Here is a 15722-nt window from a genome sequence, read left to right as displayed (position 1 = left end):
TGTTACACTTAATTAAATAGTCTTTGATCTTTTCAATAAATAGAAACAGAAGGTGCCCCTGATGTAACCTGCCACGTTAAGATGTATTCATTAATCTTTTGCCTGCTCTTCTCTCTTCCTCTCTTGATACTCCTTTCCCCCCTTTCTCAGTAGTAAAGCTATACTGCATTCCCAAAAAACAATGACGCTGCTACTGAAACTGGATGTTGTGCTTTCCAAATCTAGATGTCTTATTGGAACCGTTGTAGTGTTATCAGAGTAATAACAAATACAAAAAGAATATGGCTCACTATCCCATTTGACAGTAATATTAATAGGTGGGCTGTCTTGGAGTTGAAATTAACTTAATATTAGAAATAGCCCTCTTTAATCTTTGTAAAAGTTTAAATTCTTTATTCGGTTTTTCCATGAAATTAACTAGTCAGTGTGTTCTTTATCCCTGAAACTGAAGTTATCGGAAATAGAATTTGTGGTTTTTAGGACTTTTTTTACCCTGAGACAAAAACTATTGGTAAAGAGGTGAGACTTGCTAAAAGTGTTTATGAAACGGACCAAAAAACTACAGCAAATTATCTATTCATATTTGTGCACAATTGTCTATCACAATGGTTCCACCGTCAATTGACCTAAAAAGGAAATTTATTGCTTACTTTGGTCAGAGATATTTCGATTGTCTATAGTTGCATTGGAGGTAGTTTAAAACGATTCGCTTTTACGATCTGCGTTCCCTTGAAGATCACCGTAAATTTGGAGGAGTAAAGTAGCAAAACTTTAATTCATGCCCCCTCTTTCGTCATATTTAGGAAAAGCTATCAACATGTTCCTAAATAGTATGTAATAAAGCAACCCTAGCTGCATGATACTTTAAGTCATTCATCCTTCACATCAAGTTACTATCTTTTTCATGGACTGATACAATGCACTTTTGAACAAAGAAAAGCACAATTTATATACAGTTATCCAAGAAAAAAAAGGGGGTAATATATAAATATATTATATTGCTATGTATTGAATGTCATTTATTTATTTTTATTTTTCAAGGAATTCGACTCTTCACCATCGAAAACCGATCCACAGTCTCCAAGGTATATTTAATAGGCTTTGAAAGTAAATGATCCTCAGGCTGACTCAAGTATTCATTCACTGATTTGCGATATTCATTTTCTTCTTTACTCATCTCCTTCACTTCTTGATCCTTTTTCATCTCTGCTTTATCTCGTTCTTCCATACTCAAATATCGTTTATACGCATATCCTAATAAATTCATACCAACAACTACCTTCAAAGCGAGTAGACTAATATAACGGTTAATGTTCTGTTTTGAAATGATGGGATTAACTTACATAATGGCCAAAACGCACACAAATAAGGTCCAAATCACAAATCGAATCAATCGATCCAATACATGCTCTAGCCAACCTGAGTTTACCATAGAGACCAATACTATCTGAAGCCGTACAGGTAGATATTGACTTAGTACATTCTGATAATAAAGAATGCTTGATGTAATGACTGAGGCAGCTGTTGTTCCGTTTCCGCCCTGTGACATAAACATCATTGGCAGTATTTGCTGCATCATACGAATATACTAGACGAGAATGAATATTCGATGAATAATATAACAAATAAATAATAATAATAAAAACACTTACCAGACATGCCAGTGGAAGCACAGGAAATCCAATCCTTCGCGAAACGACTGGTGATTGATCCACAAAGGCATGGTGTTTACCTGTCATTCGACCAGGGCTTCCAATAACAAGATCTTTACATAAGATGTCAATGTATTTCCCATAGATTGAGGGCCGTATCTGATTGAACTTGGTAATAAATGCATGCTTTAGCCAATCTACAAGCAGTTCAGAAGTAATCACCATGACGACTGGTGTCATAAGCGTGTTGAGTGATGTAGATGCAGGCAGTTTGAAAAGAGGCACGAACGTAGATGGTAAGATAGATGAAGGTCCTGATTCGGATAGCTCGATCACATTACGTAAGGTGATGATAAATAGAAAAGCAGATTGCTGAAACCTTTCGACAATATCTACATAAAAATGTTAACAACATCATTATATCCTATGTTTCTTTTATTACCACTGCAGGTCAATTGAAAGAGGTTTTCTTTTTCAAATCGTTTGAATACAGATTGTTTGATTTCGACAAACTGATTCGAGATGAGTAAAGAAAGCAAAGCATTCGAGTAAAAGTTGATGGCTACGTTTAGAGTTATCATTTGAAAGAAGAGGATAAGGGTATGCATAACTAGTTCCAATAGTTTAACTTTTTTTTCTTTTTGATAAGATCCATCACTTACCCATATAGCCTGCTGCCAGAATAAAGAAAGTGATTGGCTTGAGCTGTCTTTTAGCATAAGCAGCACCTTTGATGTCCTGCGGTGAATTACCCAAGGTTGATTTAGAAAACAAGGCATCCAGCACATCAACGCCTAAAGAACAGCATAATTTATCACAAATTTCCAGGACGTTCAATATAACATAGAGTTTCAATACAGCTTGACCACGAATGGAATGATAGACTCGAGAAGGATCAAAGATATTCATGAAGACACAAGTAATCATCACTAGGAATCCTTTGAGTAGATCGCATTTTTGAGAAGGCCGTAATCGCGTATAACTAGATACTTCATCAGTATAAACACACAATAGATTCTGAATTTACCTTTCTTTTTGTCCTACAATAAATGCTCTTGTGTTGTGAATGATAAAGATGATAAAATGATAAAAGGCCAAGCAGAATCGTAAAGGAAGTATAGTAAAGGTATATAAGAAAGAATCAAAGCATACAAATATTCCAAATCCCATCAACTATCATATCAAGGTCAGTTGTCAATCAACGCTATAGTTTTATTACCTTTTCTATTGCACCAGGTACACCCAAGAAATTGGTTACTCTCTCTCTTTTCAGTTCTTGTGCACTATCGAAATCAGCCACTGTCAACTCATCCTTCAAGTATTCCAAGAATGAAATCGGCTGTAATGACTCTTGTTGTTGTTCATTTGTCTGTTCTGATGGTTCTTCATCACTTTTATGCTGGTTTGCTTTTTTCTTTTTACTATTCTTTCTATTCTTTTTTATTGAACTCTTTGTTGTTGGAGACAAAGCGTCAAAGTGATTTTGTAATAAAGGCGTCGTTGGTACTGAGTGAGATTTTATTTTGGTCATCAAAGAATATATATTGCGTAAAGAAAAAGAATATCGTTTCACAGCTTTATTTTTTTCATAATGCAATGAGTGACAATGATATTATTTTTTTTTTTTTTTTTCTTTCTTGGCTTGATCTCTTTAAAAGCTTTCTATTTCTTTTAGCCAATTCGTGACGATATCAATCAATGGAGGCCGATGAACTATTTACCAAAACTGGCCACTCGATTGCGGACGGCCCTTTTTCACCATCCATAGGGGAAGTAGTCAAGACGGACCATAAATCGGTGAGTTGACTGATTCCTAATTGTGAAATCATTTATAAGGGAAAAAAAGATGGGCTCTTTTCAAGGTAAACTACTAATCTTTATTAAATAGTATTACGCCCATCAGGCTCATTTTGAAGAACTATTATGCCTCTATCTTATCAGAACCATAACCCATATGGTTCCAAGACATTGAGATTCAGTAAAATGGTGGTCACATATAAAATCCTCATTCAAGATTTCACCTGCATGCCATATTAGGATTAGTATTGCATTAACATACACTAAAGGAACAATGCTTAAAAAACGGAGATATGAACAGGATAATCGCCATATATATCAAGGGGGATCTGTCTTTCTGAACACGCGAATTTTCTACTTGTCGATGGTTCCTTTGTGTCTCTACTTTACACAGACAATGATTCAAATTTGTTTAAAAAAGGACACAAAGATGTGAAAGAATGATCTCGGTTGAATATACGATCCGCATCACATAAAATGTAAAACAAAAAGTAGGAGTTACTGTTGACATTTGGTACTAATTCTGGAAATAAAAATGAGATGCATGATACCTCTTTTTTTTTTTTCTTTTCTTTTCTTTTTTATTCTTTTATGAGTACTATTTCCTTTGATTTTGAAGACGATCTGGCTGACTTGCAGCGTTTTTATAGTAAAAGCAAAGTCATTGACCTTGAAAGTGTGGATGATGATGAGTGGAAACATGTTCGCCGTCAGTTAGTTACACCAGCCCCATCAGTGTGTTATGAAAGAGCGCTTTCAAGGTGTGAAAGTGTAATGCTGTTTAAAAAGATTAGTAACGGTAAGCTCTGAGCGTTGTAAGTGGCTGATACTGATGTCTGTTTTTTATTATTTTAGGTGAAAATGATGTAGAATGCCTGGATTTGGAATCAAATGACCTTAAAGACTTTATTGATAATCATTCAGTTTTAATGGATGATTATACTCATACGCCTACAAATATATCTGCAATTAGGTAATAATTTCATACATCATTTTCATATGAAAACTTAAGGATCATAGTAAACCATATCGTGTTGAACGAATGCAAGAAACGCAGAGAAAAATACCTAACAAACGATTAGAAGAATTACAGAAAAAGATAACCAACACTAGCATCAAGGCAGTAGAAAATGATAGAGTCAAAAGTATTCTTGCCAGGCGGTCATCCAATATCATAGAGTGTCCTCAGCGGAAAAGAAGGTCATTTGAAATGGAGCAACACAGGCAACCAATAGACACGGTGACACGAATTAAAAATAATGCCACCCGTACTATGGCAACGACGAGTCACCAGGAGAAGGGGCAGCGTCGAGAGACAAAGGTAGATCATGGCATACTGTTGTGATAATATGACTGATGCTTGTTTTAGAAGTCTGTGACTGATTCAGCAAGACAACTCTTGGCAACCATACAGGAACGAAGAAAGAATTCGATCGTCGTAGAAGGAAGGTTTCAATTGCTCAGCAAAAGCCACCACCACCAGACACAAGGACAGAGTAATCATAAAGAAAAATATTTTTCAAAGCGATTAGATACCCCACCAAAGAAGCAACCAGGTAACTAACAAATGAAGGAAAAAGGAAAGAGTATATTTATAGGCATACTAAGCATAAAAATAGAAAATGATTATCGAGCCTTTCTATTGTCAAGGTTACCACAACCTGTGAGTTCTTACAGATAATGTGTGTGTCAAACTGAAATAAAGTTTCAATGGAGTTTAAATTTATATGTATCAATGACCTATTTCTCTTTTCTCGTTGTCTCATCAGGGTAAATCAATAAGGAATGAGTAGGGTATTGTATAATTTTCTTGAGTTATGTTTTTATCATACCGTTTATTCCTTTTACTTTAGTTAAAGTAAAGGATATACTCTAGTAACGGATATTGTATGCAGTCCGGAAGCGCAGTTGCTATGAGTAATTTGTTGTGTAACTGGGAGCTTTCTTTTAATATCTCTCTTCTTTTTTTCTTCCTTCTCGTTTTTTTCTTTGTTTTCTTACAAGAATCTAGATGGAGACACCCTATTACACAGCAGCATCTTCCTCTTCGTCAAGTAATACTCAATCATTTAATATAACTTATCCACAGCAACAGCAACAGCAACAGCAACAACAACCTTATGTCATACGATATAACAGCAATAATAACAATGATCAAGCAACCAATATATACCATCCACCGGTAGATTTCTTTTTTGATCCAACCAATAGCACAACCAATACCAATATGGAATATACCACCGCTACCACCACCGCGGCAAATACCTATCAAACACCCACTGTAAGTTTTGTTTGATAACAAAAAGAGAGAAAGGAAGTAGGGGGGCAGGCCAATCTGATAATAATAACCATTTCTTTCTTCTGTTGTTACACATACATGTCATATTATAGTCTACAGTCACTACGGCTTCATCATCAAGCATAGATGACGATTATGTTCAAAATCTCTCAAATGAATTACAACATACTAAACAGCTACTAAAGCAATACCAAATACGTACAGAGCAATTGATGGAACTAGTAAAAAAACAGACCAACAAGATTACTGATTTACGTGAACAGCTTAAAGTTGCTCAACAGCATAACCAAAATCATGCACCGTCGTCTTCCAATACAACCAATGTTCCTCCCATTTCTTAAAATAAAAGCAATATATATTTATACGTAATTTACTCCAATTCTAAAAATATATCAAGGATATATTTATATCTTGTTTTACCATATTTTTTGGGTTTCTCTTTGTCACTTGAGCGTTCATTTTTCTTTCTTTTTTTTTTTTTCTTTTCTTTTATTTTCTTTCTAGTGTTTGCGTAGTTTTATTATTATTATTATTATTATTATTATTATTATTATTACTTTTATTGAATCAAGAAAAGAAAATAATGGCGTATAATAATCATGATGTACTTGACACCCTTTCTTCTACTTTACAGTCATCCAGCATAAACGATCACTGTCTAGCTGCAAAACCCATAGAACCAGCTGAATTAGGAAACAAACTCAATCATGTACCACCTCCACTCATGATTGATATGCGACCACTTGCTCACTTTGAAAAGTCTCATATCCGTCATTCAATCAACTTGGATTTACCTACCTTACTCGTCAAAAGATATCAACGTCGAGGTAATGTGGCTCAAAACTTCAACTTGGAGAACTTTATTACGACACACGAAGGTATTAATTACTTTAAGCAATGGATTGATCAGTTCAGCGGAGATTATGTGTTGCTACCAAAGGATGCTACTGTAGTCGTATATGATGACCATATGGTGGATTCCAGTACATGTTGGACTCTTATGAGTGTTATACTCAATAGTGGGTCATCAAAAAATGTATACTGGCTTCATCATGGATTTTCTGCCTTTAGAGATTGGGATACAAAGGGCAAGTATCTCTCAGATTCACCTTCACCTGCCTTCTCAAAGAGTACGCCTACCAAAGAAAGCGGCACTCCGATGCAAAGAAGATCAAGTCTGTTTAGTCTAGACACAAGGCGTCACCCTAAATCAAGACGCTTTCAACAGGATAATACCAAAGAGGAAGTTATCGTGGCTGACGATGCATTCAGCATAACAGAGATCGTACCCAATTTTTTATACCTTGGACCTGAAATTACATCACCAGAGCAACTGGACATACTCAAATCAAGATCGATCCGGAGAATCTTGAATATGGCCGAAGAATGCGATGATGATATACCCGGACTAAAGGAATCTTTTGTCTACTGCAAGATACCAGCAAGAGACACGGTAGAAATGAAAAATGTTCAAGACACACTGCGGACGGCCGTACAAGTTATCAGTAATTTAAACATTTTTTTTTTCTTCTGTGGGCTTGTCTGTTGCTTATAGCTTCCCTTTCCTCATCTGTTTTGTATAGATACTGCAAGACGACATTATGAACCGGTCTATGTGCATTGTAAAGCAGGCAAGTCAAGGTCAGTCGCCGTCATCTTGGCTTATCTTGTTCTCTCTGAAAAGTGGACTTTGAAAAGAGCTTACCAACTCATTGTCAAGGAAAGGCCTGGAGCATCACCCAATATTGGGTTTGTGGCAGAATTGTTAAAACTGGAACACAGTATTCATGGTAAAACAAGTAACTTTGCTGATATGCAGCGTGATGTTGCAAGAAAAGATACTATGTAGATATAATAAGACAAGTTTATTTTTATCAATAAAGAGGGTATATATATATTAAACACCTGTTGCACTGCGCCTTCGTTTTAGTGCATCATGGGGAGGAGATGTACTGTGGACGATGTTGGATGAAGATGCCATAAATGAGGGCCGTTTACGATTATCAACAGGAATGGAGGCTAGTCCTGAGTCGATGAAGTTTGGCTTCTTTTTATTACTTGCTTTCTGATTCTTCCAACATTCTACCTCTAGCTCATAATACTTCACTTGTGGTGCTAATCCATAAGGATTAGGGTCACTCTCGTCCACGATATGTTCGGTAATATGTGTGATTCGGGCTACGATCCATTCTGAGCTGTTTGTGGTGAATGTGGTGGCACCAGCAGGTGATAAAAAATAATAAGGTGATCCAATGTTAAAAGCTGCCCATGGCTTTCCACCCGAGTTGCGTGTGGGCAAGAATAGAGCGATGTCACCTACTTTGAAGCTATTTGATCTTATGTTAATGACTCTTGCAAGAAAGCTTCTTTCCTTTTGCTTACTTTCGAAAAGAAATCTTTTCACTTAATTTAGCTGATAATTTTATATATTTTTCTTTTTGTTTATACGATTAGATACTCGTTTTTCGATGTATGAGGTTTCTTTTTATACCTTTCAATTCCTTGTAGTCCTTTTTGTACTGTCTTGCTAATTCATGAACTTCTTTCACGCGCTTACGAAGTCGTCTAGTGATATTTTGATGATCAATGGACGATGCCAGTTGAAGGATTTCGTTCCACATGGCAGCATCATCTTCACTAGGTGTTATCTTTCTGGACAATATATTGAGCTCAGCCTCATCAGCGGGTATCTGGAACTGATTGATAATCTCATACAACATCATCTTGCGATAGTCCTCCAATTTTTCAGCCATACCAATAGCGATTGGTCTCCATTCTTGATGTGTCTCTAATAACTCTTGATACCTTTGATTTAAATCAGCCGCTTCCTGTTCCAAATTCTCATAATTCTATGCAAAAGCGGTTAATTTTAAGGGAAGTATTGAAAACATGTGATCACACCTCTTGTGTCAAGTTCGCTTGTGCAGTGAACTGATCCAAATTTTGCTGGAAAGCACGAATGATAGGCTCGAGATCGGTATTTTCCGTAATCTGCGCACCTTCACCCATATACCTCGATAAGAGCTCTGCAATCGCAGATCTCACTATCATTTGCTCATCTTTAATCCTTTTCAACTCTTCGTTCTTCATCGTCCAATCCTCTTGAGCTCTATTCACCATCATTCTTGTTTGTTGCTGGAGGAGCTTGATTTCATCTTTTGCTCTTTCACTTTCTGCAATTTCTGTCTGTAGCTCAGTCAAACGCTCCTCATACTTTTCTCGTTCTTCCTCTAATGACTGATTGACCGACGCTAAATCCTCACGCAATTGATCAACAAGTAATGCAAGCTCGCGCTTTTCATTGTTAATCGCTTCCACTTTTTCACGAAGCCGGGTATCATGTTCAAATCTAAGATCACTTATTTCTGCGTCGTGTCGAAGACGGAGTTCATTAAGAGTACGTGTTTCTTCTTCCAGAGCACGTTGCAAATCACTTATTTTACCTTTCCAATCTTCTTCGAGGCCTGCTATACGGATATCTGCTAAATTGTCTTTAATCTTGGCCTCATTCAACAACTAAAAGGCACAAAATGAGTCGTGGGATTATGCTTTACTTAGCCGTACTACTTACACTTTGTCGGTTATGCTCATAGGTTTGTCTTTCTTCTTCCAAAAGTTGCTCTAGTTCTTGAATTTGGAGCCTTTGGTCTTCCTTTTCATTTTCACATTGGTTCTTTTCTTGTTCCAACTACACAATATTGTAAGCAAGTGTTTTTTTTAATATATTTGCATACTTTTTGTAATGCTTTTTTCAATTCCTCAATTTCTTGCTTTTGTCGTTCATTGGTATCCTTCATCTCTAATAGTCTTTTTTCTGTATCTATCAATTTTGATTTCGTCTCCTCTGATGTCGTATCATTGCTGACAAGTGAGTAAGAGGTACTATATTTACTCTCACTGCGTAACTGGAGAGTTCGTTCTAGGGTTTGAATCTTTGCTTCATAGATCTACACAAAAATGGTATTGGTACTTTCTTTTATCTATTATCTATTACCTTTCTCTCGTCATCGGATAAGACTTGGCTCTCTATGTACAGCAGTTTAATGGTTAGCTTCTCTTTTAGATGATTATAAAACATACCTTTGTCCTCTCTCTTTGATGCATTTTTTATTCTTACCGAGTCAATACTTCCAGGTCCAAATACTACATAATAAAGTAAATATCATGGCTATTATTCAAAAAATAGAGCCCAGTTACAGTCAGATTCTATACTCTTTAAAAAGTCGGCCTTGAGGGAATCTAATTGTTTATACATCAATTTGAGAACACTATAAAGCTTTTCGTCTTCGTTGGTCTGTTGTGTGATCAATCGCTTTAAAGATTTGCTGCTACTGAGTGGACGTCGATTATATGAAGGTGATTGAGCATACGCTTGTCCCAAAAGCGAAATAAAGTCTATTATACAAAGTGAGATATGAATGTTGACCATCAAAAGGCTAGTTTACCTATAATATCTTTCTTTTGAAGTGTCATATCTGTCACAGGTGATACATTTGCTGTAATTTCACATTGCGGAGGTGAGTCATCCATGACTATATATATACGAAGGGCAAGTAATGAATAAGACAGTAAAATCTATTGTTTATTATTATTATTATTTACTTACTTGACATCTTGAGAGGAAGTATCTTGGCTATCTTTCGTCTAAAAAAATCTCTTCTCTGCTCTTCCTCATTTCTATATCTTGACATGATATCTGCTAATAGTGTTGCATTTTCAGCCAACAACTGAACGTATTCTCTTCTACGCACTATTTCAATCATTAAAGCACCCTATATGAAAATTAGTAAATGATGGTATATTGGACATGACCTCTCTTACATAACCAAACAGTATATCTCGAACGCTTCCAAGATCATATGTTTCGTATTTTTTCTTAAACTCATCCAGGTATTCTTTTGCTGAATTCAATCGTGGTTCTATTGAAGCAATCTCACTTTGAATTTGCGATACTGCGTTCATATACTTTATGAATTCCTGTATTGAGTTTCTCTTGGATATAGCCAATGTCGTCACTTTTTGGCGTATGAACTGTTCATAGCTGGCTAATTGAGGTAAATAGTTTTGAACATGATATTCAGCTAGATGACGAAAAGAGTCTAATGTTTTTTTAGAGTCATGCGATGGTTTGTTATTTGTTTGTTGTTGTTGTTGTTGTTGTGATGAATTTTGAATAGAAAGTGATGCAAATAGCTTTGTGATGGGTATATTAAGCATGCCTGCTATCTTATCAGATACTCTTCCTATATCTCTTTTTCTTGTATCTTTTAAATATTGCGCCTTTTTATAAAGTTGTTGTATATCTGCCAAGGTCGCATCCAAAATATGCAAATTGTTCTTGTTGGCAATGTCTGTCAAAACCTCTTGTTCGCACTGTTCAAGCTCAGCTATTTTGTCCAACATGTCCCTTATCTCTTGTGACAAGAAATCACATAATTTGATTGTATCTATTCTCACTTGCTCGATATATGCTTGATCCACAAAATCAATCAATTTTTCTTTGCTTTTATGTGAGAGGTTTAATTGATGTAATATCGTCGGATGAATACGAACGTGCTTTAGTATGTCAAGGTCATTCTGTAAAGACTGGATCAATGTTGACTGTCTCGTTCTTTCTTTCTCTGCTGCGGCGACAAAGGCCTTGACATTCGTATTGATTGATTTATTGTGTGCTTCCAAGTTGGTCATGGCTACGTTTAACGCCATTCGTTGTAGCTTTTGCTCATCCACCAATGTTTTCGCAAGTTGTGTGTGCGTTGCTGACGTCTTGATGAGCGACTATATATAAAAAAATGTTTAGAATCATATGAAAGTCATTATCGAGTGAGGGAGGGGATCGTATTCTTTATGTATCTAACCTGACTGTAATCATCAAAACTTGTGAATAATGATAGATATGATTCACAACTTTGGGAGACTGTACGGCTCTTTAATGACTTTTCTATTGACTTTAATGATTCACTGCCTTTTAATAATGGATTAGTTAGTATCCAAGGGAAACATACACATTATTCTATTACCATCAAATGCAGATATTCTTGGTTCCAATTTAGGAGTCTCTACATCTAATAGATTTGATATTTCTTCTGGAAGAGCGTCAAGATATTGTCGATCATAACAAAATAAAATGTATTCATTCTATTATTGAATTGTTTAAATAAAGATAAAAGCCGTAGGTATTCCTCGAGCTTACTTGGTCTGTTGCCTCTAGTATTTCTTTTAAATTGCTCTCTTTCACTTGTGTTCCAAAACTTGTCATCAATATTTGACTGTGCATAGGCACACCTATGCTACGCTCTAACTCAAGTTTCAAGTCATTTAGCCTAAGGAATATTTGTATATAAGCAAACTCGTCATTAGAATAGAAAAAAAAAAAAAAAAGAAGGGTGTCACTTTTACGAAGTAATATCTTTAGTTGACTGTAAGTTGACTTGTTGTCCTGTTTCTGCTCTATATATTTTCATTGCTTCTCTTCTAAATGCAATCTGCTAATGGTGAATAAATATACAAGAAAAAAAAAATTGCACAAAAATCTGGTTTTATGCAGGATAATCAAGTGGGATTTTTATTGGCCTCAGTACACAAGTCCATTGGCCGACTATCCCAACTTGCATTGATGACAAGTCACATAAAGAGCCGATGATGTATGAGTTGAACTGTTGCTATCTTGCTTTCGCTGTCTCTTTTGTGATCTATACAACATAATGTAGGATTATTGTTGTGGAATATACTGATATATTATGAATCTGATTGACAAAAGTTCATATCAACTGCTGAATGTCTACAGGAGTACTAGATCTTATCATTTTTGACATTTGCTTATTCTTTTATTATGATTCAAATAGCAAGACGGTATATGCTTTATCTAATGTGATTCAGATAAAGTTCTATAATGATAAAATATGTCGTTATCCTATCTTATAACGAAACTCGTTTGCTTTTTCTGTATCGCCATGTTTGGAATAAATAAGGGCCATCACTTGATACATATTGTCGTCAGGCTTAATACCGACTGCTATCATAGAATCATACATTTTTAGAGCAGACGAGAGGTCACGTTGACGATTACCATAAGAGTTGATCAAGACGACATAATGTCTTGCGTCAGGTGTGATATTACGTTGCTCCATCTCATGTAGTATATCCTTGGCTTTTTGCATATCATATGGTCGATAATAAGCATGTATTTCCAAGAGCAATCTATACGTATGTACGTTGGGCAACATGTCCGCTTTTTCAAGCAGCTGGTAGCACTCGAGTGCCTTTTGTTTATCTGATTTGTATCGAAGATAAAACTTCATCATCGTATTGATCGCTGGCGGGCTGATCTTGCCTGCTTCCTTCATTTCATCAAAGAAACGCATTGCGCTGTTTTGCGCCTTGCTTCTGACACAGGCGGAGATCACAGAAGCGTAAGTATTCTTGTTTGGCCTTATGCCCGACTTCTTCATGTCCTCAAAGATTGCAATAGCATCCTTTGGGCGTTTCAATCGACCAAACTTGGCTATCAGGGTGTTGTAAAAATACCTATTCCTTTCCATACCTTCACGCTTAATATCCTCATACAGGGCCCAGAGTTTATCATAGTTGTAGCTGACCGGTAAGCAGAGGAAATATTCAGCGTGGACACTGGCTGGGATCTGGACACGACGTGAGCGCAGACGTTCATAAAATCTTCTGGCAGATATAAAATCTCCCTCTTTTGCGTATCTTGACAAGAGTTCAATCTCTGGGTCAACAGGTGTGTCCTGTGGCTCTTGCTTCTTGTTATTTTGACCTTGTTGCTCCAGTTTCTTTTGGTCCTGATTCCGGTGCTTTTGATCTTTTTTCTTTGACTGTTTGCTCGGCTGCTTCTTTGGTTGGATATCAGTCAGATTCTGAAAAATAGATTGAGACAAATGAAGACATCTTATGGGAATCAAGGGACGTTGTAAAGTCTTTTGTGTTGATTGAAGTTGGCATCGGATCACTGTTTGCCTAAAAGTAAAAGTCCATGCTGATTTCAGCATGAGCGACATTTATACAAAAGACAGAAGTATAAAATGATTTTTTTCCCTACGCTCTTTTTCAAATCAAAGTCGCACACCCCCACCCATATTCTGAAGTTGTAGATTGCTCAATAATGGAAGCTCCCTTTCTTATAATATTTACCTCTGTTTCCAAAGGGGTATGAACATCCAAGCGGATAGAGCTGATGAAATATCGAATGGTTATGAGCAGCTTTTATTGAAAACTAACATATCATCTAATGCGATAGTAAAGTAGAAATGTATGCTCTACTAAAGATTATGTTTGAGTCATTAAAACGATCACCTCACTAAAAGTGCCATGCTTTTTGTTATCTGAATCAAACCATTTCTAACCTTGGCAACAGAAAGCCCTGCTCATAGCTGCATAGTACGGATACACTTTCCGATTAAAGTGATGGAAAGCGGAAAAAGAGTGCATTTAATTTGTCATCGTGCGGGACTTCAGAACTCGTGGGGCACGACTTTGCAAAAAGAGTATTAATGAGAGCACTGTTTGATACGATGTAAAGCTGGGTGTTATAGATCTGGATAAAGAGCCATTATCAATGACATGTGTAGTGTCTGGTATTGATCAAGCCTCTATTATATTATGCATACAGAATTACGGGTGATTACTATCTTATCTCTTTTCTTGCTAAAAGAACTCATGCCACTTTTGAACACGGCTTTATAACGAGCTCCCCTTATGATGAATGCAATGTTATTCTTGGCATTATCAACTCAGTTGCAGAATATACTTTGCCCCTTATCTGATATCCTTTAAACAGGTGATTTCATCGGGATCAAGCATGATACTGTTTTCTTCTTCTTTATGAAATGTCCTTTTTGTCAATTTAAAACATAACACAAGCATACAAAGGGAATATAACACAAATTATTCGCTTTTTAATAAACCCTACATATATAGCCTTTGTTGTACACTTTTGACTTATGGCTTACTGAGTAAAGCCCAAGTATAATAAATGCAATTGATACGAGAAAGAATTGCATAACGTAATATAAAGCACGACCACGCTCACCAACTCTGTACATTTATTAGTAAGCATAAAGGTAGCATGATCATTTCTTAGATATACTCCTTTTTGCGTCTACATAGTATTTTTACATCTGTAGCACGCTAAACAATGATACTTCCAAAAATAACATCAACCCTTTCTTGCTATTGTAGTAAAAATAATTTCATGATTTAGACAGCGATCATAAAAACAGACAAGCATTCACCCTCATTGAATGGTACGCAATTAGGAAAAGCAGTATCTTCATACTCAACTGTAAGAATGAATCAACTTGTTTTCAAAGTAGGACAATTCATCACAAAGGAGGGTATACCTGAAGTTTAGTGAAACTTACAAAATATACAGTGAGGGCTGTAGGAAATTATACAAAATGTGGGGTGTGGGAAATATCGGCTTTGAGTTGTAAACTGCTGAAATAGGTTTTGGGGTCAATTTAGAGCTCAGTTTAACTTCTTTATTACTTTTCTGCAAAGAGACAATTACAAAGAAAAGACAGAGACAGAGAGAGAGAGAGAAAGATGCCAAACATGTGTATAGCTCGATATCATTCTCTCTTTCTTGAGTGATATCAGATATGAAATAAATAATTCAGGAATCACCGGAATGATCCGTGGATGATCTCCCTTTTTTGTTAATAGAATGTGCAACCTACTTTGGAACACGCCACTGACAACAAAGGAGGCCAGCAGTCCTCCTGGTCTTAGTCATCTTTACTCTTATAACAGAATTGCGCAATAGGGATCCATGATCGGTTCAATAGAAAATACAGAAAAAAAAAAGATTGGGGAGTAGACATGTTATAATATCCCATTTTATTCATTTATCCAAGGCTCGCATTGATTCAGGGAAATCTAATTCGGTATTGGCCGGAGCCAGGCTGATGCTTAATTAAAAGATATAAAAAGACTCTCTCTGTTCAATAGAGTCC

The 15722-nt window shown here is 36.2% G+C and overlaps 5 protein-coding genes across 5 annotated transcripts; 2 read left to right on the top strand and 3 right to left on the bottom strand.

The window, feature by feature from the left end:
* Positions 1-598: 598 nt before the first annotated feature.
* Positions 599-3240, bottom strand: RHIMIDRAFT_276038 (DUF747-domain-containing protein). The gene is made up of 7 exons (XM_023612588.1): positions 2872-3240; positions 2680-2825; positions 2315-2634; positions 2095-2262; positions 1653-2044; positions 1344-1588; positions 599-1295 (listed from the first exon to the last, which is right to left on the bottom strand). The coding sequence occupies exons 1-7, from the start codon at positions 3181-3183 to the stop codon at positions 1037-1039; spliced, it is 1842 nt and encodes a 613-aa protein (XP_023468435.1). The 5' UTR covers positions 3184-3240; the 3' UTR covers positions 599-1036.
* Positions 3241-4011: 771 nt separating this feature from the next.
* On the top strand, positions 4012-5557 carry RHIMIDRAFT_276036 (uncharacterized protein). The gene is made up of 5 exons (XM_023612587.1): positions 4012-4248; positions 4305-4422; positions 4470-4770; positions 4819-5005; positions 5069-5557. The coding sequence occupies exons 1-5, from the start codon at positions 4041-4043 to the stop codon at positions 5128-5130; spliced, it is 876 nt and encodes a 291-aa protein (XP_023468434.1). The 5' UTR covers positions 4012-4040; the 3' UTR covers positions 5131-5557.
* Positions 5558-7015: 1458 nt separating this feature from the next.
* On the top strand, positions 7016-7525 carry RHIMIDRAFT_192992 (phosphatases II; the record flags this gene model as incomplete). The annotated part of the gene is made up of 2 exons (XM_023605985.1): positions 7016-7253; positions 7332-7525. Coding segments are annotated over 2 exons (432 nt in total), but the record flags the coding sequence as incomplete, so codon positions are not given.
* On the bottom strand, positions 7328-12434 carry RHIMIDRAFT_304174 (uncharacterized protein). The gene is made up of 16 exons (XM_023614442.1): positions 12148-12434; positions 11942-12071; positions 11769-11886; positions 11607-11713; positions 10570-11526; positions 10355-10520; positions 10194-10280; positions 9946-10143; positions 9829-9891; positions 9743-9774; positions 9483-9695; positions 9320-9436; positions 8650-9264; positions 8240-8597; positions 8131-8182; positions 7328-8075 (listed from the first exon to the last, which is right to left on the bottom strand). The coding sequence occupies exons 1-16, from the start codon at positions 12210-12212 to the stop codon at positions 7646-7648; spliced, it is 3708 nt and encodes a 1235-aa protein (XP_023468432.1). The 5' UTR covers positions 12213-12434; the 3' UTR covers positions 7328-7645.
* Positions 12435-12656: 222 nt separating this feature from the next.
* On the bottom strand, positions 12657-13766 carry RHIMIDRAFT_235484 (uncharacterized protein; the record flags this gene model as incomplete). Its single annotated transcript, XM_023608367.1, has 1 exon — positions 12657-13766. One exon carries the CDS (start codon positions 13764-13766, stop codon positions 12657-12659), a length of 1110 nt encoding a protein of 369 aa, XP_023468431.1.
* Between the last annotated feature and the right edge of the window lie 1956 nt (positions 13767-15722).

Source organism: Rhizopus microsporus, assembly GCF_002708625.1.
Source record: "Rhizopus microsporus ATCC 52813 unplaced genomic scaffold scaffold_4, whole genome shotgun sequence".
Taxonomy (NCBI): Eukaryota; Fungi; Mucoromycota; class Mucoromycetes; order Mucorales; family Rhizopodaceae; genus Rhizopus; species Rhizopus microsporus.
Note: the sequence above shows the minus strand (reverse complement) of the source record. Positions and strands in the feature narration are given on the sequence as shown.

Coding starts and splice junctions, on each gene's coding strand:
- RHIMIDRAFT_276038 (XM_023612588.1), bottom strand. CDS start 3,183: ATGACCAAAATAAAATCTCACTCAGTACCAACGACGCCTTTATTACAA. Junction 2,826..2,871: donor TACCTGGTGCAATAGAAAAG/GTAATAAAACTA, acceptor TTGATATGATAG/TTGATGGGATTTGGAATATT. Junction 1,296..1,343: donor GTGTGCGTTTTGGCCATTAT/GTAAGTTAATCC, acceptor CCGTTATATTAG/TCTACTCGCTTTGAAGGTAG.
- RHIMIDRAFT_276036 (XM_023612587.1), top strand. CDS start 4,041: ATGAGTACTATTTCCTTTGATTTTGAAGACGATCTGGCTGACTTGCAG. Junction 4,423..4,469: donor ACAAATATATCTGCAATTAG/GTAATAATTTCA, acceptor TAAGGATCATAG/TAAACCATATCGTGTTGAAC. Junction 4,771..4,818: donor GGCAGCGTCGAGAGACAAAG/GTAGATCATGGC, acceptor TGCTTGTTTTAG/AAGTCTGTGACTGATTCAGC.
- RHIMIDRAFT_304174 (XM_023614442.1), bottom strand. CDS start 12,212: ATGAAAATATATAGAGCAGAAACAGGACAACAAGTCAACTTACAGTCA. Junction 11,714..11,768: donor AAGAATATCTGCATTTGATG/GTAATAGAATAA, acceptor CATTATTAAAAG/GCAGTGAATCATTAAAGTCA. Junction 8,598..8,649: donor AAGCGAACTTGACACAAGAG/GTGTGATCACAT, acceptor GCTTTTGCATAG/AATTATGAGAATTTGGAACA.